The sequence below is a fragment of the Sciurus vulgaris genome (genome assembly GCF_902686455.1).
Source record: "Sciurus vulgaris genome assembly, chromosome: 3".
Classification (NCBI taxonomy): Eukaryota; Metazoa; Chordata; class Mammalia; order Rodentia; family Sciuridae; genus Sciurus; species Sciurus vulgaris.
In genome coordinates this window covers 38,892,623-38,918,345 of record NC_136463.1, presented here as the reverse complement: position 1 = coordinate 38,918,345, position 25,723 = coordinate 38,892,623, and the positions used below count along the sequence as shown (strand labels likewise).

General features: G+C 40.6%; 2 protein-coding genes across 2 annotated transcripts in view; one reads left to right on the top strand and one right to left on the bottom strand.

Moving 5' to 3' along the window:
* Positions 1-9,217, top strand: part of TAF15 (TATA-box binding protein associated factor 15) — a 29,676-nt gene extending 20,459 nt beyond the window's left edge. Inside the window, exons 8-16 of the mRNA XM_079132099.1 lie at positions 197-231; positions 842-874; positions 2,070-2,179; positions 3,277-3,406; positions 5,857-5,949; positions 6,781-6,862; positions 6,982-7,070; positions 7,178-7,742; positions 9,033-9,217. Coding sequence (XP_078988225.1) covers positions 197-231; positions 842-874; positions 2,070-2,179; positions 3,277-3,406; positions 5,857-5,949; positions 6,781-6,862; positions 6,982-7,070; positions 7,178-7,742; positions 9,033-9,072 — 1,177 coding nt within the window. The 3' untranslated portion in view covers positions 9,073-9,217. The remainder of the gene's footprint in view (positions 1-196; positions 232-841; positions 875-2,069; positions 2,180-3,276; positions 3,407-5,856; positions 5,950-6,780; positions 6,863-6,981; positions 7,071-7,177; positions 7,743-9,032) is intronic.
* Positions 9,218-15,597: 6,380 nt separating this feature from the next.
* Positions 15,598-25,685, bottom strand: HEATR9 (HEAT repeat containing 9; the record flags this gene model as incomplete). The annotated part of the gene is made up of 14 exons (XM_079130347.1): positions 15,598-16,405; positions 16,628-16,714; positions 17,099-17,150; positions 17,568-17,641; positions 18,641-18,760; positions 18,868-18,960; positions 19,359-19,541; positions 23,093-23,223; positions 23,607-23,664; positions 24,309-24,365; positions 24,552-24,608; positions 24,813-25,015; positions 25,059-25,386; positions 25,677-25,685. 14 exons carry the CDS (start codon positions 25,683-25,685, stop codon positions 16,055-16,057), a joined length of 1,803 nt encoding a protein of 600 aa, XP_078986473.1. The 3' UTR covers positions 15,598-16,054.
* Between the last annotated feature and the right edge of the window lie 38 nt (positions 25,686-25,723).

Below are 25,723 nucleotides of genomic sequence, written 5' to 3'. Positions count from 1 at the left end.
GTGGAAATACATCCTTGGGAAAAAACACTTAGATGGAAGCAACATTTTGAAGTCTATAATGGAATTTACTGGAAAGTTAGCAGTGCTACTGTTTTCCTAGGCTCTCTACTTGTGACAGTTAAGTGTAGATTGAGCCCAGGGCTCAGCACATTAGAGACTTAAGGAAGAAATCATTTCTTCAATTTTTCCTCTGCAGTGGTGGTGACCGCGGTGGCTTCAAAAATTTTGGTGGTAAGTGCTGAGTATCCCAAAATGTTTCAGTGGAAATGCTATATAAATCTAAAAGCCACCAATATCCCGCAGACGCAGTCTAAGCCCTTTTTTACTCTGTTGAGGCTGGTGTGTGTTGTGTGCTTTTTAAAAAAAATTATATATGTATACACATATATATATCAAAGTAAATATTAAAAAGTCAAAGCTGATTTCAAATAGTCCATGGGTTTCTATGCATTGTATTTGCATGAGCGAGTCTGTGGTGACCAATGAGTGAGAACTTCACTGGATTTTGACTTTTTTTTTTTTTTTTGTAAAGGTAGCTGACAAGGTATTCTTAATTATTAGGGTTTTTCAATCAACCTTCATAATCAGAGCTTAACAAAAGTGAAACTAGCATAATGCCAAAGTGGCAGGTGTTGACTTGACAAGTTTAAGGAAATGTTGACATTCATCTTGATTTAAACTTTCAGTAGAACTTAATTTATGTAGTTACTTTGTAAATCTGTGATGGTTGACTTTCAGGGATTTTGAAAGTATTGACTTTTCATGACTTGGTTATTATTAATGTTTATTTTTATTATTTCAAATGAGTTGCCTTAAATAGATTTTCTTTTTTTCCCCTTAGGTCACAGGGATTATGGACCAAGACCAGATGCTGGTAAGGTTTATGGTAGTTTGTGATTTTGCAGTTAAGAAAATGTTAGTTTTGCACTTTTTCAAGGGAAAAGTGTATGTTTGGAGTGATTAGTACAGAAAGAAGATTTAATTTGATAGTGTTGCCAGAACTGGGAAGCATTATTTCCAAAGGTTAGAAAGAAAAATTCGGGGGATTAATGGGATAGTTTGCTGGGGAAGTTGCTATGTTTGTACTTTCCCAGGCTCTACTTTTTCTTCTTTGAGGAAATACTTCAATTTTTACTGCTATGAACATTAATTTTATTGCAAATTAGATTTAATGAAAGAATTGGTGTCATTGGGAAATAGATAGAAAAACTGTGTTTAAGAAAATCCTACATTGGGTTTTTTATTGGGCCTAAGAAACCTGAGGTCGTCATGAGAGAATTGTCATATTCTAGGTAGAGGTCACTAATTTGAAATGGCTTTTTATTTTTAAATGCATTCAAGACAACAGATTTACTCATGGAACCTTTTGAAAGTTATGATTTAGAGGTTAAAAATCTACTTGAGACAAATTTTTAATATATATTGAAATCAGAACTTTTGTTTTTATTAAGATGCCAAAGTATTCTATATGGATGGCAATTACTGAATTATCCCTTGATGGACTGAATTTTTGTACATCTTTCTTACTTTGTTGTACTAATCCAAAAGTATGCGTGTAAGGTAAGGTGTGTGTACAAGGTGCCCCTACCCTCTGATGTGTACAAGGCTTATCGCAGTGAAGGGGAAGTCAGCAATTCTGTTTGGCTTGCTTGGAAGTCCAAAATATCAGATTTGGGGGAATTTTGTACTAGAGAGCCTTAAAAAAATTGATCTGTCATAAAGGATTAAAAGTTCAGAGAAAGGAATGTTAATTTCAAAATAAATCTTCATTTCTTCATGAGCTTTAGTCCTGAATCTGAATCTAAGGAGTGAGATTTTTAAGACCTTCCTTATTTGGTCTATAAGTATCTCACAGAGTGTTGTCATGATGTACTTTACTTGAAGTTTGGTTATAAAAATTGATCTACCATATAATTGTTGCATGTTCATGTAAGATTCTTACATTGGTCCTTTCATTTTGGTCATAGAAACAGTTATACATCAAACAATAAATTATTGTTCTTGATTACTGAACAGGATGTACTAACACCAAGGAATATGTAAAATTAATGATTATCTTTTCCTCCTAGATTCAGAATCTGATAATTCAGATAACAACACAATCTTTGTGCAAGGACTTGGGGAGGGTGTGTCTACTGATCAAGTGGGAGAGTTCTTTAAGCAAATAGGTATCATCAAGGTGAGTAAAAAGTATGGCTTTTGTTGAAAATGTCATATCCTGGTTAAGGTACATAAATTATACAGGAAGCCTGTATACTTCAATATGGCTCATCTCTTAAAATCCTCTGATGGACATGTTCACCCTTATCTGCAGTCTTTTGATAAATTTATTAAGATTTTAATTTTTGCTCTTGTCTATCTTTGTACAACCCACCTGTGCTTTAGCCTTAGTCCTAGAGCTTTAAAAATAGTTTCTGCCTAACTCTTGAAATTATGAGAAGCAAATAAAAACATTCTGAATGCAGACTCAAGTCTTTGGTATTTAATGTTTGTAATGCATATTATCCCAATATATAATGTGTTATTTTATAATTAGTTTTTGTTAATTTAAGTATCTTGGTCACTTTCACGCATATGTCATCTCTTTAACTAGAAAACCTTTACAGAAATAATAGCACTTGCTTGAAATCAAACAAGTTTACACTTTTTTGAAATCAAATTATAGTTGTCCTTCTTCTGGTGTCTGGAATTACTCCTTTTGTCCTTCTTGGGGAGTTAAAATGTTTTAAGAAATTACTTAAACATGTAATATTTAAGAGGTTCACATAGTTTTGACAAAGTACTACTTCTTCCTTGTCTTCTACTTCCATCCTAGCCAAATCCCATTATATTCCTTAGTGGTAACCTATTGATTTGTTTGATAAACATTCTTCCTGACTTGTAGCTGTTTTACATGGCATATAAAGCATTATCTACATTTAATTTTTATATGTTTAAATAAATTATACATAAACAGTATACATTGTGTGTGTGTGTGTGTGTGTGTGTGTGCGCGCGCGCGTATGTGTATGAGTGGTGGGAATTGAGCCCAAGGTCCCAGTTTAGTAAGCGCTCTGCTAAGTGACAGCCCCAGCCCTTTTAACATTACTTGGTTTTCACTTAATATAACTTGTAGAGTTTTTCTTGTCCAAATGTATAGATAACTTCATTTTTATATTAGGTGTGTAGTATTTTGTAGTATGGATATGTAGATTCCTTTTAAAAATTAAATCTTTAACTAAATAGTACTTGATCAGTTATTCTTGAAATGCTAACACCAGCTTGTTTTTTCCTCAGACAAACAAGAAGACTGGAAAGCCAATGATAAATCTTTACACAGACAAAGACACAGGGAAGCCAAAAGGGGAGGCAACAGTGTCATTTGATGATCCCCCTTCAGCTAAGGCAGCCATTGACTGGTTTGATGGTATGTCTCATTCATATAGTCATACGTAAATGTTTTCTAGTCTGAAAATGAAAATATGTTCTGGGAGAAAGTGGTCATATTTTTTCTACTTTTAGAGATATTAAGAATGCAGGCCAGCCATGTTAGTTGGCACATGTCTGTGATCCCAGCCACTAGGGAGGCTGAGACAGGAGAATCTTGAGTTCAAGGCCAGCTTGGGCACCTTAGCGAGACCTTCCCTCAACGTAAAAAGGCCTGACGTGTGAATTGGTGCACTTGAATAATCCCACTGATTTAGGAGGCCAAGGCAAAGGGGGATGACAAGTCAAAGGCCAGCTTTTGCAATCTAGTGAGACCCTGTCTCAAAATCAAAAATAAAAGTAAATGGGGATGTACCCAGTGGTAAACTGCCCCTGGGTTCAATCCCCAGGACTGGAAGAAAAAGAAGCCAGAGTGTGTATTTATCTTTAGTTTATTTCCACATATCACGTGTTACTCGTGAAGCTTAACCCTAAGGTATAGAGAGTTGGCCTGTTGATCTTTTAAAATTCAGATAGGTTCTCTGCAAATGTGAAATTAATGTATACATAGAAGAAATAGGAAGACTTCCCCCATTGAAGAGAAGACAATATGGGAAAGTAGAGGAAATGAGTAAAATATCCATCATCTCCATACAGAAAATGTGAATTTTCTTACCAGAATTTTAACATAAAAAGCAATTTATCATGATGTTCCACATGCTTTTATTTCATGTTTTTTTCATTTAACATTTTAACAGTTATTTCTTCATGTTATTACAAATTTATTAATTTTTGTACCCTAACTTAATAATAACTAACATTTACTGCATGTTTATAAGATGGGCACAATTTTTTTTTTTTTTTTTTTTTTTTTTTTTGGTACTGAGGATTGAACCCCAGGCCTTGCTTATGCTAAGCAGGTGCTTTACCACTGACTTAGACTCCCAGACCTCAGCAAAATTCTAAGACCTTTATATGCATTAACTCAGTTTAATTCTTATGGCAACCATATTAGACACTATTCCCATTTCACAGATGATAAAATTGAGGCACAGAGAAGTTAAGTAATTTCTAAGATCACAGAGTAAGCGGCAGTGGCAGGATTCAAACTCGGGCAGTCTTGACTTACTGTCTCCAAAGTACTTAACTATGCTGGATTGACAGATACTTAAGGTCCTTTTTACTTAGGAGATTTTTGTACCTGTGTCTTCCAGAACCCAGTTGTATTTCTTTACTTATTCAGAGATGAGGTTTTGATTCCATCTCACCTCTGTTTTCTTTACTTTCTTTTTTAAGCCAAGTCTTTTTTTTTTTGGTATTAGGGATTGAGCCCAGGGATCCTTAACCACTGAGTCACAATCCCAGCTTTTTTTTGTATTTTCGAGACAGGGGCTTGCTGACTTGCTTAGGGCCTAGCTGAGTTGCTGATGCTGGCTTTGAACTTTTGATCGTCTTACCTCAACCTCCTGAACTGCTGTGATTACAGGTGTGCAGCACTACACCCAGCTAAACTAAGTCTTCTTATGACTTAGAAGACTGATGACATGATTTGCTGCTTATGTCAAAGTGCTTGTCATATCATCTGACATCATGGGAAGTTGCCAGCTATAAAAACTAAAGCTTTGGTCGGGAAACCAAGGCCTCTGGATTCATAACTATTTTGTGAATCATTGAGTACTTTTCTGGTTCTCTTGTTTAATGTAAAGTAAAAAGAGTAATTCTTATCCCTAAGACACTAAGGCATCAGAATATGTATGCATGTATATAAATAATTGCATGTATACATATTATTTTGAAAGACTTGCAAGTGGTGGTAAAACAATTTCAAACTGGTACTCAAGTGCATTTGGTGAAAATCTAGTTACTGTGGCAGCTCTCCCTCTCATGATCTGATCCTCCCCCTGCCAAAAGGTAGATATAGTGAGCAGTGCATATACAAGCACATATGTGAATATGTAGGCTCACATGCATTCCTTCCTTTCATAAAACAAATTTTGGCATACTTCATCTACTGTTCTATGATTAGTTTTTCATGTAAAAATATGTGTTTTTGTTTTTTTTTTTTTTTGCTTTTGTTATTTAAGCTTAAGAAGTGGCTATCATGTTAGCTGTGTTCATTTACGTTCTGTGTTACGCTTTAGTAGTTAACTTTGTTTGAAACACTACCATGTTTGAATTTCTGTGAGGGCATGTCAGTTACTCCTCTGAAACTAAAAATTCCCAAGATAGTTTTATGGGTGTTTGTTTGTTTTAATTTTTCTTAATTGTAGTTGGACACAATACCTTTATTTTATTTATTTATTATGTGTTGCTGAGGATTGAACCCAGTGCCTCATACATGCTAGGGAAGTGCTCTACCACTGAGCCACCACCCCAATTTCCAGTTTCATGTTTTTCTTTGGAAGTGGAGCTGTGCAGTAGTATTTCTTCAAAACCATTCTTTTTTCATAGGAAAAGAATTCCATGGCAACATCATTAAAGTGTCCTTTGCCACCAGAAGACCTGAATTCATGAGAGGAGGGGGAAGTGGAGGTGGGCGGCGAGGTAAGATTACCTGATGCTTTTAGGTCTGGATACTATACACAGGGTTTAAAATTGAATTCTTTTCTGTGCCTGCTTGCATGAACTTGGTATTACTCCTTTCTCTCCCGAGGTCTTTTCCTTTTTGTCTTAAAATGAGGGTGAATACTGAATAGGGTATTAGGTAAAGAAGGTATCATAATAGCTAAGAAAGTAGTGGGAGAAGGTTGTAGTAATCCCTGTGGTGAGTTGCATAGCAGTTTATTGCTCACCTAGAAATCGGGAACAATTATTTAAATGACATCTACTTAGGTAGTTTATCTGATGAGATTTTATGCTCCCTGACATGGCTTCTTTATTTGATTCATTTTCTCTAATTTGGCTTTTGCTTACTTAGCATTTATCACTGAGATTCTCAAACCAAGTAGAATATCATAGAAAGTGGACATTGAAGTTTTTTTAATGCATTATTTTACACTATAGTGTGTTCCTGATGTCGTTTCATTTTCTACATTTCTTGTTTTTTTTTTATTTTTTATTTTTTTTTATTGTAAACAAATGGGATACATGTTGTTTCTCTGTTTGTACATGGCGTAAAGGCATACCATTTGTGTAATCATAAATTTACATAGAGTAATGTTGTTTGATTCATTCTGTTATTTTTTTCATTTTCTACATTTCTAATTAAGGCCTCAAATCAGAGAATTACAAAGGCCCACTGTAAGGGGGTTTAATTTTGAGGGCAACTTCCCGAGAAATAACGGGCACTTCTTATTTCTATTATCTGGTACTTTTCCTTTGTGTCGTCAATGCCTGCTACTGATTTTTCTCCTGTATGTACCTATTTCCCCCCAGGCAGAGGAGGATATAGAGGTCGTGGAGGCTTTCAGGGAAGAGGTGGTGACCCCAAAAATGGGGACTGGGTTTGTCCTAATCCGTAAGTATCTGATTTACTTTGGTGGGAGTAGAGGTTGGGTTTGGGATTGGAGGGTGCAAGAAGCAGTTCTGAATCTATTGGAAACTATCTAGGAGCATTTTATTTTCTTCATTTCTCAGGTCATGTGGAAATATGAACTTTGCTCGAAGGAATTCCTGTAATCAGTGCAATGAGCCTAGACCAGAGGATTCTCGTCCCTCAGGAGGAGGTGTGTTAGTCCTTTGAGTCAGCTTTTTAATAGCAGCTACCTGGTGCTTGTCTTCTGGCTAGCATTCAAGAAACTCTGCCCTCATGGTTCACATTTTTACCTTACAGATTTCCGGGGGAGAGGCTACGGTGGAGAGAGAGGCTACAGAGGTCGTGGGGGCAGAGGTGGAGACCGAGGCGGCTATGGTGGAGACAGAAGTGGGGGTGGCTATGGTGGAGACAGGAGTGGTGGCAGTGGCTATGGTGGAGATAGAAGTGGGGGTGGCTATGGTGGAGACAGAAGTGGGGGTGGCTATGGTGGGGACAGAGGAGGTGGCTATGGTGGAGACCGAGGAGGAGGCTATGGTGGAGACCGAGGAGGTGGCTATGGTGGAGACCGAGGCGGCTACGGAGGAGACCGAGGTGGCTACGGAGGAGACCGAGGCGGCTACGGAGGAGATCGAGGTGGCTACGGAGGAGACCGAGGCGGCTACGGAGGAGACCGAAGTCGGGGGGGCTATGGAGGAGAACGTGGTGGTGGTGGTGGTGGAGGCTATGGAGGAGACCGAAGTGGAGGCTACGGAGGAGACAGGAGTGGTGGGGGCTATGGAGGAGACCGAGGTGGGGGCTATGGAGGAGACCGAGGTGGCTACGGAGGAGACCGAGGTGGCTACGGAGGCAAAATGGGAGGAAGGTGAGTATTAAAGTATTCTTGTGAACCTTTTTACTTCATTGCTCCTAGATTTTAGGATTTGAGTCCTTTTTGTCACATTTTTTTCATTTATTCAACTTATGTAAAATTTTGCATTGGCAACTTTTTCAGGATGGAGAAGATCCAGTTCCTTGTTCAGCAATTTCTAAAATTGGTTTTGGAAATTCTTACTCATAAACTTTTATATTTGTGTGTGCACATATATGTATATTATTTTTTCTCATTGCTAAAGATAATTGAGATTGAGAGATAACTTGAAACTGTTAATCACGTGTTCTTAATCTAAGTGAGGGGAGAGCACACTTTTCATAGGTTCTTTTCAAATCATGTGGAGTATGCCACAATTGTTTCTTCAGAGATTCTGGTACCTGTTCCAGATGAAAACCACTGATAGTGGGAGTGTGTTGTGCATATAAATGGTGTGGAGTCAGAAAAAAAATTGAAGACCAGTGATGTAAAATAATTTCAGTTATTGTACTAAGGATCTATATGCCAAAGGCAGTATGGGGTAGTGAGAGTAAGAACAATATTTGAATAAGAGCATGGAATTGGGAGACAGATCCTCTTGAGTTCTGTCTTCACCACTTAATATCTGTGTGACCTTAGGCAAGTTACTAAACCTTTTGAAGCATCAGCAGTCTCATCTCTACAATGAGCTAATAATGCTCCTTTGTGGAGTTGTATTGGATTATAACAGCTGGTCCATTATAAGTATCTACAAATGATAGCTTTTAGTAATTATTAATAGCCCAATTACCATCTGTTAAATACTTTTTACTATGTGGTAAGTACTGTGAAGTGTCTTATTATATACTTCAGTTATAGTCCTTCTGTCAATTCCCTGAGATAAATGTACCTCCCATTTTACAGTCAGAGACATTTAGTAACTTTTCCAAGGTCACATAATAAAATTCTTTTCCAGAATGCACATGAGAACATGTTTACTTGCTTATTCCACTATGCCACTCTTCTGTTTGCAAATGGAAATCAGCACAGTCTCTGATCAGAAATATTAAGATGGTTTGGAGTCTTTATTCTTGGTGGAAAATAGAGTGATAACAGAGTTCCTTCTAGGAACTTCTGACTCTTAAAGCTGATAAATCAGACATTTATTAAGTACCTTCTAGTAGTATGGAAATATATTAGATATATTTTCATCATTACAGAAATTATCTAGCCAATGCCAGTCACTAATAGTACTCTGAAGAAGTGTCTGATGGTCCCTTGGTAGAAAATTAGAATTTAGTGTGTCTCTTTATTTTTCATTCCTAGAAACGACTACAGAAATGATCAGCGCAACCGACCGTACTGATGACTGTTTTGAATGTTTCTTTGTCTCTGACATGATCCATGGTGAAATTGCCAGAGTTTTGCCTGCTGCTTTCCTCGTGGCCTCTTCTTGGGTAGTGAAATTAAGTGACATTTGGATTTTTATTTGGTGGGAGGGCTAGGGCAGTTTTTCTTTTAGAAATGTCCATTGAAAATTCCCTTTTTAGTTTCCATTCTTCCCAACCCTTGAAGCTAAGTGCATTGTAAAATATTGCCAAAATGGAAAGTGTTTTGTAATACTGCAATAAAGGCTGCTTGTTTTTGTGGACTTTTGTACATACAAGTGCATTGTTCTCTCATACTCAGGATGAATTTACAGCACTAACTGTAACCCCAAAGAATTAGGAAATGAATTTTACTCCAGTAAATTAAAATTTTACTTTGAATATTTATTGAACTCCTACTCTATTTAGAAGAGTAGATCCCAAGAATAACTACAAGTCGGAATCACCTGAGGAACTTGTTAACCCTAGGTATGTTGGTTTAGAACTTGGTGAGGTGTGGGGAATTAGTGCTGGGAATATTTATTTAGATCAAATTTTGATTTTGATATAATTCTCTTAGCACCATTTTACAATTGAGAACTATTTATTTTGGATAGTGTTCTAGATACTGGAAATCTTGAATTCTAAAGAATAAGCAGGAAGAGTAAGAGTTCAGCAAGACACTGTATGTGTATCTTACTTGCTGTTTATTAGAGAATTATTTATCCTAACAACTATGGATAAGGCACTGAATCACATGCTGGATACATTGCTTCTCAAGTAAATGGCATAGTTTGATAAATGATCCAGTGTGTCCATGGTACTTTGAATGCTGATTGGAAGGACACTTAATCCACTTATGGAGTAGGAAAGTCTTGTTGAGTAAACGTGGAGAACAGTGTAGTTGTGACTGGAGGAAAGATTTTAAGAGTGGACATGGAAAAAAAGACTAGAGAGGTAAATAAGCAAGCTCTATGATAAGGTTCTTGCATTACATTTTTCACCTGGCTCCAAATGGAGTTGTTAGAAGATTACAAATGGAAGTGACTGATTTGATTTGAGAGGCATCAACTGAAATGATTATTAGTGCTGCCTTACGAAAAGGCTGAAGACAGAATAGTAAGTCAGGTGAGAGATCGTATTGACCTGAGTTCAGATAGTGATGAAGGGAAGGAGATAACTAAATAGATTTTTAGAAGTGAAGAGGGAAATTTGATGGAAGTTAGCTGGTTATCAGTAATATTGGGGAAAGGAGTGAAGTTTCTGGCCTGGGTAGATGTGATTTTCATTGAAGTAGGAAACAGTTTTCTGGGTAAGATGGGAATTAATTCAATTTTGGGTATTTTGAGGTTGGGGTACTTGTAAAACTTTCAAGTACGTCTGACATCCAGTAGGAACCTGGATGTCTAGATCTGCTGCTCAGAAGATGACGTTGAATGCCGTGCCTCCCTTACTTTCCACCTTACTGACCTGTCTGCTTTGGTAGCTCCTCAACTTGACCGTGTGTTAGATATTTCTTAGGGTTTGTTCTAAGTACCTTTCTCTTTTCTATTTATACTCACTTTTAACCTATGCAAGTTTATTCAGGCTGTGGCTTTTTAAGCCATCTAATGCCAAATTTACGTCTCCAGTCCTGACCTCCCTCCTTAAATCTCTTCTAGTTGATTACTAGACCTTTCCATTTGGATATAAAATATGTACTTAAAACTTAACATGTACTGCGATACAACCTTCATCATCTCCTTGCATGCAAATCAGTTTCTTTTTAGTGTTCCTAATCTTAGTAAAGGTCTTCACTGTCCACCCATATTAGATCCAAACTTAGAATCTATTTTTAATTTCTCTTCGCCATCTTGCACATTCAGGTTCTTTTTATTTTGTCTCCCAAACCCTGAAGCCATTTTTATATTCTTGGTTACAGTCCTGGTACGAGCTACAGTCATCTCTTCTGGACAGTTTATTATTCATAGGTTTCTATACATAATCTTGCCCCTCATCTAGTTTTTTTCATAGCAACCAGATGATGATTTAAAGATGTAAGACCATATGTCATGATATTTTAAATCCTTTCGATGACTTTACATTGCACAGACTATAATAATTAAGTTCCTTACCCAGATTTATAAGGCCCTATATGATCTGACTTCTCTTCACCTCATTCATAATATTTATTCAGAAAAGGCTCCCAGACAGACCACTCCAGACGTGGGAACTCAAGAGATTTTATTCAGCAGACTAACAGTGTCTGCTCTGAAGAGAGAGAGCATGGCAGGGGAACTTCACTTGAATAGTTTAATTTCCCGGGCTCCTTAAGTACGATCGGGCCAATTCCTGAGCAGTTAAAATTTGCAGGCTACGGATTAAGCCAATGGCTGCTGAGCACAAGCTGACAGGTGGACCAATGGCTGGCTAGGATGGCAGACAGTGCTGGGGGTGCTGTTATGCCTCCTTGCCTTCTGCAGGAGGTGTGTGCCCAACTGCCCAGGAAGGAGGGCCCCTGCGAGGTTGTTAAGGTGCGCTGGTCGTAGGCAGCCCAAGTCCCAAGGCTAGAGCCAGGCGGCAGAGCGCTGGGCTGGCAGCAGCTGACCTACCGAGCCGCATCCGCTCGCTGGGCAGCTCACTGAGCACTACAATACTTAATTTACTGGGTCATAATTAAGTTGCTTACCATAACTACCTGTGGTCATAATTCTTTTTTTTTTTTTGCGGTGCTGGGGATTGACCCCAGGGCCTTGTCCTCACAAGGCAAGCACTCTACCAACTGAGCTATATCCCCAGCCCAGTCATAATTCTTGATAGTGTCAAATATGCTTTTGATTCAGTGTCTTTGTACATGTTTTTGGTCTGGAATTCACAGATATTCCCATGACTCCATTTCTTTCACTACAGTGTCGAGTTAAATTTTATCTTTCCATGTCTTCCCTGGCCATTATATTGCCTCTTACCAGTCATTCTCACATCACCTTTTGTAGTGTCTTTATAGTACTTAATACTATGTGAAGTGATCTTGTGGTTTTTAATTTCTTTCTCCCTCATGAACTGTTCACTCCTCTATTCCAGTGGTTAAACAGTGTCATTCATAGAGCAGGCTTTTAACAAAATTTAAATGAATGAACCTATTACAGATTTGAGATTCATCAATGTATAAATGAGAATTAATGAGAATAGATATGATTAAAATAAAACTGCCTAGACCAGTAGCTGTCTATGAGAATTAGCTACGAAAATTTTGAAAAATACAAGGTTCTACTCCAAAAGAAATAGAGACCTGGGCATTTGAAAAAAGAATTGGGTGATTGTAGTTATGGGAGATAGTATGTAGAAAGAGGAACTTTGGCTAGAACTCTAAGAAATATACTTTAAAAAGGAGAAGAGAATCCAGAAACAGACTGGGGATAACCAGCAAGGTATGGTCAGTAGAACCCAAGGAAAGAGTGCATTTTAAGTAGGGAGAACGTAATGGTGTCAAGTGTTCAAGCCAGGCCAAGTCTTGTAAAGGATAGAAAGCCTTAATTATATTTAGCAGTATGAAAATTGTAAATTATTTTAGTGCAGGGATTCTCATGCTTGGTACTATTGACATTTTGAGTTAGTTAGGTCCTCCTTTTGGGTGGCTGCCGTATGTATCATAGAAGGTTTAGCTGCATCCTTGACGTATACCCACTAGATGTCAGTAGCAGCCCCTGCCTCCCAAGTTGTGATAACCAAAAATGTCTCCAGACACTGCCAGATGTTCCCTGTGGGGCAGAATCACCCCTTGTTGAAAACCACTGCCTTAGTAAAAGCAATTTTGAAAGAGTGTTGAATTCTGAATCCAAACTGAAATGAGGTGAATAATAAAGATAGGTAATGTGGATCAACTAAAAATCTTAAGAATGGTTAGAGGTAGGGTGATGGAAGAGGAGGCAGCAGCTAGATAGAGATTGGGGCTGGTGAAAGGTTATTTTTAAGGTGGTTGAGAATGGAATGTTTTTACAATGCTTAGAAGGAGGTGGACATAATAGAAGTTCAAACCCCTTGAAGGAATAGCATCTACAACCAGGGCAGAGCATTTTCCTTGTAAGAAGAGAATGTATCTTCCATTATAATTAGAGGTGAGGATAGGTTCAATTGCTGATAATAATAACCAATGACTAATATTTAGTAGTTTACTCTGTGCCTCTCACTCCTGTAAGTAGTTTATGTCTTATTAATTTGTTTAACTATACAATCATATGAGGCCAGAAGGTGTAGAGTACGTTTCACAGAAGTATATAGTGTAAATGATTTGGATTGTTATTGGAAAGGGACTCCAGAGGGTACAGTGAGGAACAGAATCACTAAAAGGTGAAGCAACTTGCCGAAGATCACATATCCAGTAAAGAACAGAGCTAGATTTCTTACCCAGGCATCTGGCTTTATAGCCTGTCCTTTTCACTCTATTAACAAGGATGTTTATAGCTGAGGTATACTTGAGGTAATTCCATCTGATGTCATTTTTTTTTCCTTCCTCTTATGATGACAAAGTGCAATGACCTGCTAAAAGTTGAAGGCAGTGATATGGAAAGTTTGAAGGACTAAGAGATGTGAGAATAGAAAAGAAGCCTCAAAATAACCAATGGGAAATTGGGAAGTGTTGGAGCTAGGAACTCATAAAATTGCTAGGCAACAATATGACTTAAGGCAGGAGAGAGGTATGTGGGGTATGATTCTGCATGGACATGTGATTTTTCTCCAGCTTTGATCAGCAGTGTGGTTTTAGGAACAAAAGCAATTGGAATCAATGTACAGGTTTTACTGGTCAAAGAGATGCTAGGGTCAGAATGGTTGATGAGTGGGGTCCAGGAGAATAGGAAGAAAAAGTGTAAGTGGAAGTAGTAAGATTGTCAAGACCTTAGTGTTATATTCAAAGAATTTGTAGTAAGTATAATAACTGGACAGGTTGAAGGTTTGAATCAGGCAGTAGGGTGTTTAAATTTGGGAGAGGAAGCGATTCCTGAGGATGACAAGTTACGTAGCTGAAGTTCATGGAAGGGAAAAGTCTATAATTGAGATCAAGGGCAGAGGGGTTTGTTCAGAGGAATGTCATTAGGGAAATGCCAAGGTTGAGGTCAAGCAATGAAAAGAAATGGGGAAGTGGACCAGAGGGTGGTATAGCTGGTTGAAGAGTAGGACCCTCATAGAAGCACTGATTTTTATATAAAGGTACAGGATAGTGGTGACATTGGAAAGAATGTAGAAAAATGAACATTATCTGAGATGTCAGGAAGAAGGCTGGTCCAGAGGGCAGGATGTCAGGTTGATGCCTTTAGTTAGCCATCAGCGGAAGCATTTGAGATAGGAGAGAGAACTGGAGAGGGCTTACATTTTGTATGGTGTCCAAGGATCAGTTCCAGTGGGTCTTAATAGTTGAGATGATTAGGCATCTTGGGACTCCTAAAGAAGGGGACCATTACTTGAATTAAGTTTGCTTCTAAATGTTTTTAATCTAGGTTACTTTGGTACTGGGATGAACACAATGGTGATGAACCAAATGGCAGGTGTTCTGTGAAGAGATTTATACTCACTTTTGTCTAAAGTCTTGTGGTGAGGACTGGTGAAATTAGGATTCATAAGGCCATGGATCCACCCAGACAAGTTTGTTGATGTTGCTCATGGCCCAAAACTACAGAGTGGACAAGACAGGAAGACTCTTCTCTATCTTTGGACTTTGTGCCACTCTATAGAGGAGTCCCCAGGCAATGTTGCTTATATGCTAGAATAGCAAAATCACCCTTTGAATTTTTACTTAAAACCCCAAGGCAAGACACGAATCTAGGAGTGGTGGGGCAGATAGAGAGATACAGCTGAGCAACACAATATACTAAATTCGGAATAATTGTTTCATCTGCTCTAGAGCCTGAGGTGTTGGGAAGTGGAAGAGAGTATCCATTTGACCTCTCTATGCTTGGCGGGAAGAACTTGACCTCCCATGAGATCATTCCATTATGATTTTGGGAGTAAATGAAGGTGGCAGGAGACAGACTCATGTGACACTACTGAAGAAAGAAAGAAAAGGAAGGAAGTTTATATTTGAATGTTTACCATGTAATGCCAGGCACTATTAGTCTTTATATTAACCTTCACAGATGCTCTCTGAGGTAATAGGCAAGATTTTCTTCATTTTATAGGTGGTAAAACAGTATCAGAAATGTTAAATAACTTATCTAGAGTCAAAGGTCTAATAAGTCATGGGCCCTAAGATTAGATTTCAGATTTGTCAAACTTCTAAGTCTGGACTTTGCCTTCTGGAAACTGGTGGTGACTTGTTGGGATTAATGTGGTTGGTCTTTTTGGCAAAGGAAGACTGAAACACTAGTAGAAATAAGGGAAAAACTAAGGCTATTTTATATGGTAAATAGGGTCTCAAAGGGGATGACCCTGAGGGTTGGTAGAAAGCAGGTATGTACTTAGCAAGCAGGTGCTGCAGAAAGGTTGGTTGGCTGTAATAAAAGCTTAATTATCTCCTAGATACCTTAGTGGGCTGGGCTGCAGGGAAGAGGAAATGTTCCAAGAACTAAGCTTCCCAGTATGTTCTACGTTTCCCTCAGCAGCCCCTCTAGGCAGAGACTCCGTTTTCTAGCTTTGTCATCAAATTCTGGGCACAGATAAGGACTTGATTTAGGGAGGCAGACTGGCAATCCAGAGAAGCTGTGGCTCTGTCCTTCCCTCTTTCCTGTGATGAAACGACATGTGACTGACTGCATGGAAAGAACCCCTTATCAGGAGTGAGGAGACCTGTGTTCTGTGCAGCCTCTGATGAAGAAACAGCGATGGTGATTCAGAGAGATATGGTAGGTATATTGATACTCCTTTATTCATCAAAGAAATATGGATTCTTTTCTCAGAGAAGCTTAGGAATCATCCCCAGGGAGAAAATGGGGGTTAGGCCCAAAAAGCTGACTTACTTGTTCAGAGGGAATGTCATTTAGGGAGATGCCAAGTTTGAGATCAAGCAATGACTTATTTGGAGGTTTTAGCAAGGATTCTTAACTGTTTCCTTATCCCTGGCTCCCAGGGGCCTGTGGTCTGTGGCCTTTCTTCTTGTGGTTTAGGGAAACAGGGTGGGAAGGCAGGTAACTTTTTCTTCTGATCTGACTTGGAGCTGGACTTTGCAATAAGCAAGGGGTTCAGCTTAGCAAGTCGAAAATCTTGAATATTTAACTCTTCTGGGTTCTCAGGCTCCTTCCAGAATCTTGTAGGCTTCGCCTTCTCATTGGTCTTAGGTGCTTCATAGACATAGAAAACCTTGTTCTTCAGCATGTTTTGGATCCAGGGGTCAGTTGAGGCACAGAGAATTAGTGTTTCTTGTAGCTGCATTGAAACAAATGCCTTAGGGCTTGCTCACCGAGGACTCTGGTTGGAAGGGGAGGGGTTACCCAAGAGAGGGGATACTAGCCACAGGCCACTATGGCCTCAAGTACAGTGTCTGAGAACTTATCCCTCTTCCCTCTTAACAAGGAGGAATTGGTGAGATGAATAGAAGAGATTTGGAGGAAGGGGAGAGAAGATGAGAAAGTGGCAGGAATGTCTTACGCTTTTCTTCACAGCCTGGTTCTCTTCCGTGTCTAACATATCCATGAGCAAGTAGAATACCTGTGAACCACGGATCCCCAGGACACCCTGGCAGAGGCAGAGTGAGCCTGCCTAAGTAGCCAGTCCCAGGAAAACGCCCCATCCTCTTTCCCATTCTAGTCCCTGTAGGATGACCCTGTGTCCAGACAGAGGAGGAGGTGATGTTTCCCAGCTGAAATAACCCCTTCCTTACCATTTTAGCCACTGCATAGGGTTCTATTTCCCATTATTTATGAGGAAGAGTTGAGACAATTTATGCAATATTCAATAACACCCATCTTCTGTCCCTTATCCTGTCCACCTCCAAACCCAAAGAAAAATTTACCTTGAACTCTTGAGAGGGCTGGGATTCTAAAATTAACAACTCCCCAAACTTGACAGCCCTTTCCACATATCTCAGGAATTGGGTCAGAGAAGCAAAGCCCACTTTACCAAAGAAGTGACTGCTTCCTGGCGTGCAGCAGCATTTGGGTCCATCAGTTGCCTGTGCAGAAGGGAGTAAAAATGTCCAATTAAGGGGGAAAGTAGGAGACTGGCTGCTTCTCAGGCCCAGAGTGAGTTGGATCTAATGCTGATGTGCAATGCTAATTTCATTTCCCTCTCTCATTTCTCAGGATGGGAAAGGAACTGGGAGAGGGAAAGTAGGTACTATAGTTTGCCACAAGGCACTTGTGATCAGGACTCACACCTATCCAGAAATATTTTCAAGTTACATTAATTTGAGCTTTACTGCAACCCTGAGTATTAATAGTATTAATAGCCTGTTTTTACAGATGAACAAAACTTCTAGGGTCAAAGAGTGACTTAGCCAGCAGCACAGGCAAGGCTCTAAGCCAACCCATCTGTTCCTTTTCCGTAGCCTACCGTTTGGCTCTGGCAATTCCCAGCCCAGGCCACTCACTCCTCCATCAAGTTCAGCATCGTAGGCTTCATCTTGAGCTCTTCTGCAGTTTCAGCCACAGCCTGCCTCATAGCCTGCAGGGGGATCAAAGTGGAACAGCAGAGAGGGAATGCAGGGGTGTGCACTAAAGTACTGCACAAACCTTTATTGAACACTTCCTTTTTGCTATGTAGGGTGTGCCTTGAGTGCAGAGTCTGATGGAGGAAGCAGACAAATGAATAGGCAGCTGCAGTACTGTGTAGGTGCACAAGGGCTTGTGATTTAGTTTTGGGTACTAGGAAGATTTCTCCCAAGGAGAAGGTGATGCCTCAGCTGAAACTTGAAGGGTAGGTGGGACTTAACTGGAGTAGGGAGCTTGTGCAAAAGCCTGGGGGCAAGAAAAAGTGCAGAGGACAGGGAGTCGAAACTAGTTCAGTAGAGTGAGGTGACCAAACTGGGACTCTAATTTAGAGTAATAATACTGACACATTAGGTATAAACTGGGACTTGGTTGTCCTAAGCATAGCTGACATGGGTCTCTGAGGGAGAGCATGGTGAGAGATGAAGCTAGAGAGGTAGGCAGGGCTCTAGTTGTGAAGCAAAGTAAGCTATCGTGAGGGCATCAGGGGCTACTGAAAAGTTTTATGCAGAGGCGTGACAATGGGCTTTATATTTTAGAAAAATGTTTACAGGAGTACTGTGGCTGGTTCTGTAACAAGCAATAGTATTGATAAAAGTAAGGGAACATAGAAGATGGCAAGGTTGAATCTGATTGGTGATTTGGAAAAACTTTCCATAGTGGGTGTCATCTGGAAAGGTCTTGAAGGAGCAACAGCATTTTAATAGGTGGAAGACAAGGGAGTTTATAGTATGAAGCAATTTTTTTTTTTAACCTTCTCTAAGTAAGGGAGGAATGATTCAGGGCATTTTGAGCTGAGGACTGTCTTAGTGAAAGGCAAGGTGGTTTGAAAACATGGTGGTGTTAGGGGAATGAAGTGGGTTAAGATGAGTGGGGGTAGTGTGGGAACCAAGGTCTGCAGAGAGGGGAGAGGAGACAGGTTTGGGCAGCCTGGGCTTGGGAACTATGATCTCACAAGGAAGGGTTCATTATGTGTCTTCCTCTTGAGCAGGTCAAATGTGATTTCCTCTAGTCCATGTGCCTGGATCTCTTCCAACCCAATGATCCTGAGCATCTGGGTGGCTTCAAAGCGGTCCTGAGGGTAGGGGTTGGGGATGTATGGAGGATAGGCCCTCCCTTTCTTATCATCAAACCCTGTCCAAATGCCAAGGAAGGAAGAGTAGAAGGCAGCCCAGATCTCACCTCAAGGATAACAGCAGAAGATAACTGGTCCAGAATGGCCCTGATGACCGCAGCTGAGTGCACATGCATCATCTTAACCAGCATCCTAAGTGCCTGTGAGGGGTAAGGTGGGACAGGGTATACAAGTGTATGCTTAGAAGTGTCTGAATGGCCAGATGGATTTGGGAGCTGGGCCTAGAGCTCGTGGGGAACAGGTCGGTTCCTTCTGCCTCTTCACCTCTTGAGTGAAAACACAAGTTTATGTATGCACGTATGTGCATGTACATAAATGAACTCACATATATATCAAATATACACAGACCTGCACATTTATATGTCCACATAATCCTATACTTATGCAAAAGTATATTCATAAACAAAGGCCCCTTCTGTGCTTCCAGCTGAAGCGTATTTTCTTGGGATGAATATGACTGGATCCAATCCCCACACAAGTCAGTAGTGGTCTCTGTTTCCCCAGTGCCCCCCAGAGTCCAGCCTCCTTCCCCTCACACCTTCATCTGCTGGGTCTTGGGACTTTGGCCCAGGCACTGCAGCAAGAACTCTTGGGCCATTTTGTTGCCAGGTCTCAGGAAACCTAAGCACAGGGCTGCCTCCAGGGCTGCTTCATGTGATGACTTCTTTGTCAATGTCTGCAGCACACACAATAGGTTTTCTTCATCCCCGACTTGAATCCTCTGAGAAGGAGATAGTAGTTGAAATGGACAGTTGGCGAGGCTATGTCTTCAGTCAGGCTTCATGCTTTATAAAAGGGCTTATTACTTCTAGACCAGTCTCTCTTCTCTCTAAAAAAAATTTCATGCCACTGCATTATTTCACCCAATTCACCTTATTTTGCTGCCACTAATCACTTTTAGGTCACTTTTACGTCATATCTCCTTATTTCTTTCTGTCTCGTAGAGGGATCACTGTTACTTTCTTTAATGCTTCTGCTATCTTAATTCCTGGTATTTAAAAAAAGTATATGCATGTAATCGATCCAACAGCTCTCCTCCAATAGCTTCCTCCCTCTACCTCAGCCAATAATCCCACAGAGAAACTTAGTCATTATCCATCACGGCAACTTCTCCATAATCTCCATTTCATGGATACCACTATCCACGGAGCCTGCCACCTTTTCACTGCTCCTCATCTTCCCTCTATTCAGCTTGAATTCCATGGTTCTGCTATAATCATTCCCCTGACTCACCCTCATCTTCTTTACCTACTCTTGCTTCATTGTACTCCCTTAACAGAACCATGATGCTAGTTAAATCCAACTTCCCACTTTGTGCCTGCACTTTCTGGAGAAAAATAGTCACAATTCATCTTGCTACATGCATGAGTGCAAACTTTAGGTATATCCTTTTTTTTTTTTTTTTCACTTTTTGCTTTCTTCCGAGGTGCTGGGGATTTGAACCCAGGACCGTGCACATGCTCAGCAAGCACTCTATAGGCTGAGCTATTCGCTCACTCCTTTTTTTTTTTTTCCTTTTAAATCAGTAATCACAGTTTTTTTCTGGGCAATTTCCTTTCCCTTTATCTTAATTCACACCCTTCCCTCTGGAGTGTCTAACACTTTTCCTCAATTTCAGTCTCAGCTGATGTCTTTGCTTTCTATTTCACCAAGAAATAAAAGCATCTAGAAAAGGACTCCCATATATACTACCACTACTTCTTTCTCACTTCCTCTTTCTGCTCTTTGCTATGAACTATACCAGTCTCTTCAGTTGTGGACAGATCTCATCTCTCACCTACTCAAAGACATAGATGCAACAACTCTTCCCATTCTCTTTAAAATCATTTTTTAAGTTAATGGATTATTTTCCTCAGCGTAGAAACTTGTTACATTTCTCTCTGTCAAATCTCTTAAATCCACGGCAATCAGTCCTTTACCCCTGACACCCCATGAAAATGGTTCAGTCAAGACAATCAGTGATCCTCACATTGTTATATCCACATATCAATTCTCAGTGCTTACATTTCTTGACAAGGTCCTTCCCTTGACATATATTTTCATTTGATTTTCAGAATTCCACACTTTGTGTTGTCTTCCAACCTCATTGGGTATTTCTCAATAGTTACTAGTGTCTTCTCTTTTCTCTGACCTCTTAACATTGGAATGCCCCAAACTGAATTTGTAGTCTTAAAAATCTCATGTAGTTTAGTGTTGTTAAGTGCCTCCTGTATGCTCACAAATCCCAACTTCATTCTCTAGTTCGAACTTCTCTCCCAAACATATCCAACAATTTACTTGCCATCTTCCTTGGAGTTACCAAAAGACATCTCAAATATAACCTGTCCAAAATTGGACTTTGGCTGTTACCTCCAAACCTGTTGTCTGGAAATTCCCTTAACCTTAATTGATGACAATTCTGTCCTTTTAGTTGCTAGGCCCAAAACTTAGCTTTATCCTGATTTTCTTACTGGAGCTCATGTTCAGTCCAATAGAGTTTTACTTACATCTCAAACTTAATCACTTCTTAGTAACTCCACTGTGACTACCATGGTCCAAGTCACCATTACATCTTACCAGGATTGTCTCAGTGGCCTCTAATTGTTCTTTCTGCTTCCAGTTTAGATCCCTTACACCCAGTGCTTTTACAACACAGCAGTCAGAGTGAACCTTTTGAAATGTAAATTAAATCTTGTTACAGCTCTGCTCAAAAACTTCCCTATTCTACTCAGAGTAAAAGCCCAAGTACTTAAGTAGCCCAAAAGGCCATAGACATCTAGCTTCTTGATTTAACTTCTCTGACCTGACCTTCACTTCTTGTTGCTCTCTCTATTCCTATTACACTTCTGCTTCACCAACTTTTTGCTTATCCTTGACCACAGCAAGCACACTCCTATCTTCATCTACTGATCCTCTTATGTTCAGCATGTCTTCCCTCAGACATCTGTCAGGCTAACCCCCTTCTTTATGTCTTTGTTCAAATGGACCCTTTAAATCAGTCCTTCCCTATTATGTTTAAATTTCATTTCTGGTCACCCTCCCCCTGCTGTATAATTTTTCCCATTGCACTTGTCACCTGACGTACTATGTAATTTTCTTTTTTTTTTTTTTTTTCTTTTTTGGTTATTTTGTGTCTCCCTCCACTAGAATGGAAGCTCCACAAGGGCAGGGATCCGATTTAGTTTGCTGATGTATCCTAAGGGCCTATGATAATGCCTGGCATGTGGAAACTATTTATTATATATTTGCTGAATAAATGAATGAACGATGGATTCTTTTTCATATGGAGCAGTGATAGAATCAAAGAAAGAGGACCCTAAATGGTGGGGGGGACCCAAAACCAAACTGAGAGTAGTATCAAGAGAATTCATGTGGTTCTTGTCCCCTATTAACAGAGGTTTTGCTCCAATAGGTTATTTTAGAGATAATAATGGTTACCATTTAGAGTTTTTTTTGTTGTTTTTTTTAAGAGCATTATAATTATACATAGTTCCATACCCCTTTTTAAATTTTTTATTTTTTTATTTTTTTTGCGGTGCTGGGGATCAAACCAAGGGCCTTATGCTTGCGAGGCAAGCACTCTACCAACTGAGCTATATCCCCAGCCCCAAACTTTTTATTTTGAGACAGGGTTTTGTTAAATTGCAGAGACAGGTCTTGAACTTGCAATCCTCCTGCCTCAGGCTCCAGAGTTGTGGGATTACCAGTGGGCGCCACCAGGCCTGGCTTGATGGTTACCATTTAAAGAACACAGGCAGGGCTGGGGATATAGCTCAGTTGCTAGAGTGCCTGCCTTGCAAGCACAAGGCCCTGGGTTTAATCCCCAGCACTGCAAAAAAAAAAAAAAAAAAAGAACGCATGCAAACATATTATGTCACTTAATCTTTTCAATAATGCTGCAAGACAATAACTATCTCCATTTTAAAGATGAACAAACTGTGGCTCTGAAAGGTGGTTTTTCAGAGGTTGTCTGACTATTAAGTGGACAAGCCATATGCTTCTATTCAGCTCCAGAGGGGACTCCAGAAGGACAATGCTTTATTAAAGCTGAGGGGTAGATCACCTTTCTGTCCCAACCCCCAGTCAAATTGTTTTTTTTTTTTTAAATATATTTTTAGTTGTAGATGGACACAATTCCTTTATTTTATTTATTTTTATGTGGTGCTGAGGATCAAACTCAGTGCCTCACACATGCTAGGCAAGTGCTCTACCACTGAGTCGCAACCCCAGCCCCCAAACTGGTCATTTACCTTGACCTGCTTTACACCAGTTATAGACTCTTATCCCAATCACCTTGTCTTTAGGGGCAGCAGCCCAGGAATTCAGAGCTGCTCGTAGTCCCATCAGAGTCTCCATCCTTCGACCCTCATTTTCCCCCTTCAACTGTTTGATGAAAGCCTGGATCACATGCTTATTCAAGCAACCTGGACAGGGAGGGTTCTCAGATCAGGGCAGAACTGCAAGGGCTGCTCCTCTTTCCAAGGACCCTCTGAACTACACTGTATTCTCAAGACAGAAGTTCCCAGTACTAGGTTTCAAGGTGTTGCCAATTTTCCCAGGACACTTGAGCAAATGACTGAGTATGAACACAGTTCCAGGAGGTCTCTTCTCCCTCTCCAGTCCACTCTCCCTTTTCCCTCCACCTTCCTTTCTCTACTCAACAGCACCTAGGTTAGTTCCCAGGCCCTGCCAAATGCTAGGTTGGAGTGGGTGTAAACTCCACTCCCTTCTGCCCTTCCCCAAGGAGAAAGTGGCTGCATTTTTGCACCTCCCCGAGATCCCCTGCCCAGGGAGAGGACAGACTCACCCAGGATGGCCAGGGTTCGATAGGCCTCATACTTCACTTTCTCTGTACCAGTTTGGGCCTGGTGGTGGAAACAGCATCAAGTGATGGAATGTCAGCTTTAGGGATCATTTCAGCTTAACTTTTCAATTTTACAAAAGAGGAAACAGACCTAGAGAACAACCTGTGTGTGCTCAGATAGAGTACAGGCAGGATGGCACAATGAAAGGGATCCTGAACCCGGGAGTTAGACATTTGTTCAAATCTCTATCTGGTATCTAGCAGCTACTTGACCTTCAGTAAAAATACTTGGATTCTCAGAGCTTTTATTTTCTTATTAGAAAATTACATACTAAAAACTATTCCTAGTGTTGTAGAATTTAAATGAGATTATAGATAACAATACCTACTCCTGGTTGTAAATTGAAATATAGGCCTGGAGTATTGTTTCAGTTAAGAACCCCAGTTCTTTCCTGTCTATTCAGTGCAGCAGCTTTTCTGTTAGGCCAAGGAGGTCTTCAGATTTCCCCTTTCCTCAAGCTGCTCTTTAAGGAAGCCAAGGGCATGAGATGGGAACATGCTACACCTGGTAGCTCTTTCCCGACCGGATCTGACCTATCAGTCTGGCATCCTGGGGAGCCTTGTCTTGTGCCTGTGTGCATACCCTCTGCACACTTCAGAGGCTGTTTCCTCCTTTCTTGAACTCCATGCAGCCCCAAGACTCACCATCTGCCACAGTGCCTCCATGACAAACTGGTCTCTGCTGCCCAGGCACCCCAGAGCCTGCAGAAAGAGGTTGGAGGAAAGGGAAGAGAGGTTGGCCTCTCAGAGTTACTCTTTTGGACATGGCTGGAGTTTACACTTGGAACACTACCTCTGTACCCACCATACATCTCCAGCTGCTTTTGACTGTCCAGCTCAGCCAAGCTCTACCTGTAACCACCCTCCTCCACCCTTGCCATTTCTTACGTGTGCTGCATAGGACTGCTCCTCCTCTCTTGGAGATTTCAGCATTTCTGTAAGTTCCTGCCAATTATTCAAGGCAGTCAGTGGAAGGGAAGAGAGAGAAAGAACTTCAAACTGAAAGGAATTCAGCCAATGTACCCCCTTTCCCCTACCACCCTCTGCAAAGGCAGTCAAGGACTGAGGACTGAGGGATGGTGTGAGCCCTAGGTAAAGGCACCCACAAGGAGGGAGTCTCCGCGTTCTCCTTCCCACCATGGTACTAACCTTTAATCTTTGCCACTTCTGGGGGTCACTGGTAGGTTCAAAGGATCTGGATCCCACCTGATATTTTGGAACCAACTTGTTCATGGGGGTATAGAAGTTTTGGATGTGGGTACCTTCTTTGAGATACCTGAGTGAGAAATTGCACAAGCATCTTTGATTCCCTTGCTCTTTCCTCAAGTCACAACCCCACTCTGCCACAGGGCCTCAGTCCAGATCAATTCAGATCAGAGAAAGACAAATGAGAGCACAGTGATATCCACCCAAGCCAAGTGATATCTACCCCAGTCCTCTCTGGGACCTGTGGGCAGACTTGCTGCCTCCCGGTCCCCAGGCCCACCCTGTTCTTGTCCTTCCTTTCTTTCCTAGATATGGAAAGTATGAAGAAAACACACCTACTGTTGTCTCTCATTTTCCATAACATCTTCTGGTTCTCCCGCTCCTTTCGCTGATCATACAGGGTGTGCCAGTGTGCGTACAAATCAAAATTCTTGGAGTAGCAGTAAGGGACTAAGTTTGGCTTGCCCCGGTGCTGCCGCCAGAACTCTGGTCTTAGGGGAAACTCTTCTTTTGGTGACTGGAGGGTGCAAGTGCAGAGTTGTTAGAGGGGTCCCTAGGTTCTTACTTGAGTTCTGGGGGTCGGGAGGGGAGAATAGAGGGAGAAGAGGGTGGGGTGAGAAACACGCCCTCTAGTTTCCCATCTGAGCTGGAGTTATAGCTATCTCCTAACTCATTGTGTGACTTGGGCAAGTTACTTCACCCTGCCAAGGTCTCAGACTTCTCATCTATAAAGTGGAGCCAATAATCCTTGTTCTTCTGAGTCACCTAGCTGTGTGTCCTTGAGTAAGTTACTTATTCTCCTTGTGCTTCCCTCATCTTGCGTGTAAAATGGAGTCATAGTTACTATCACATAG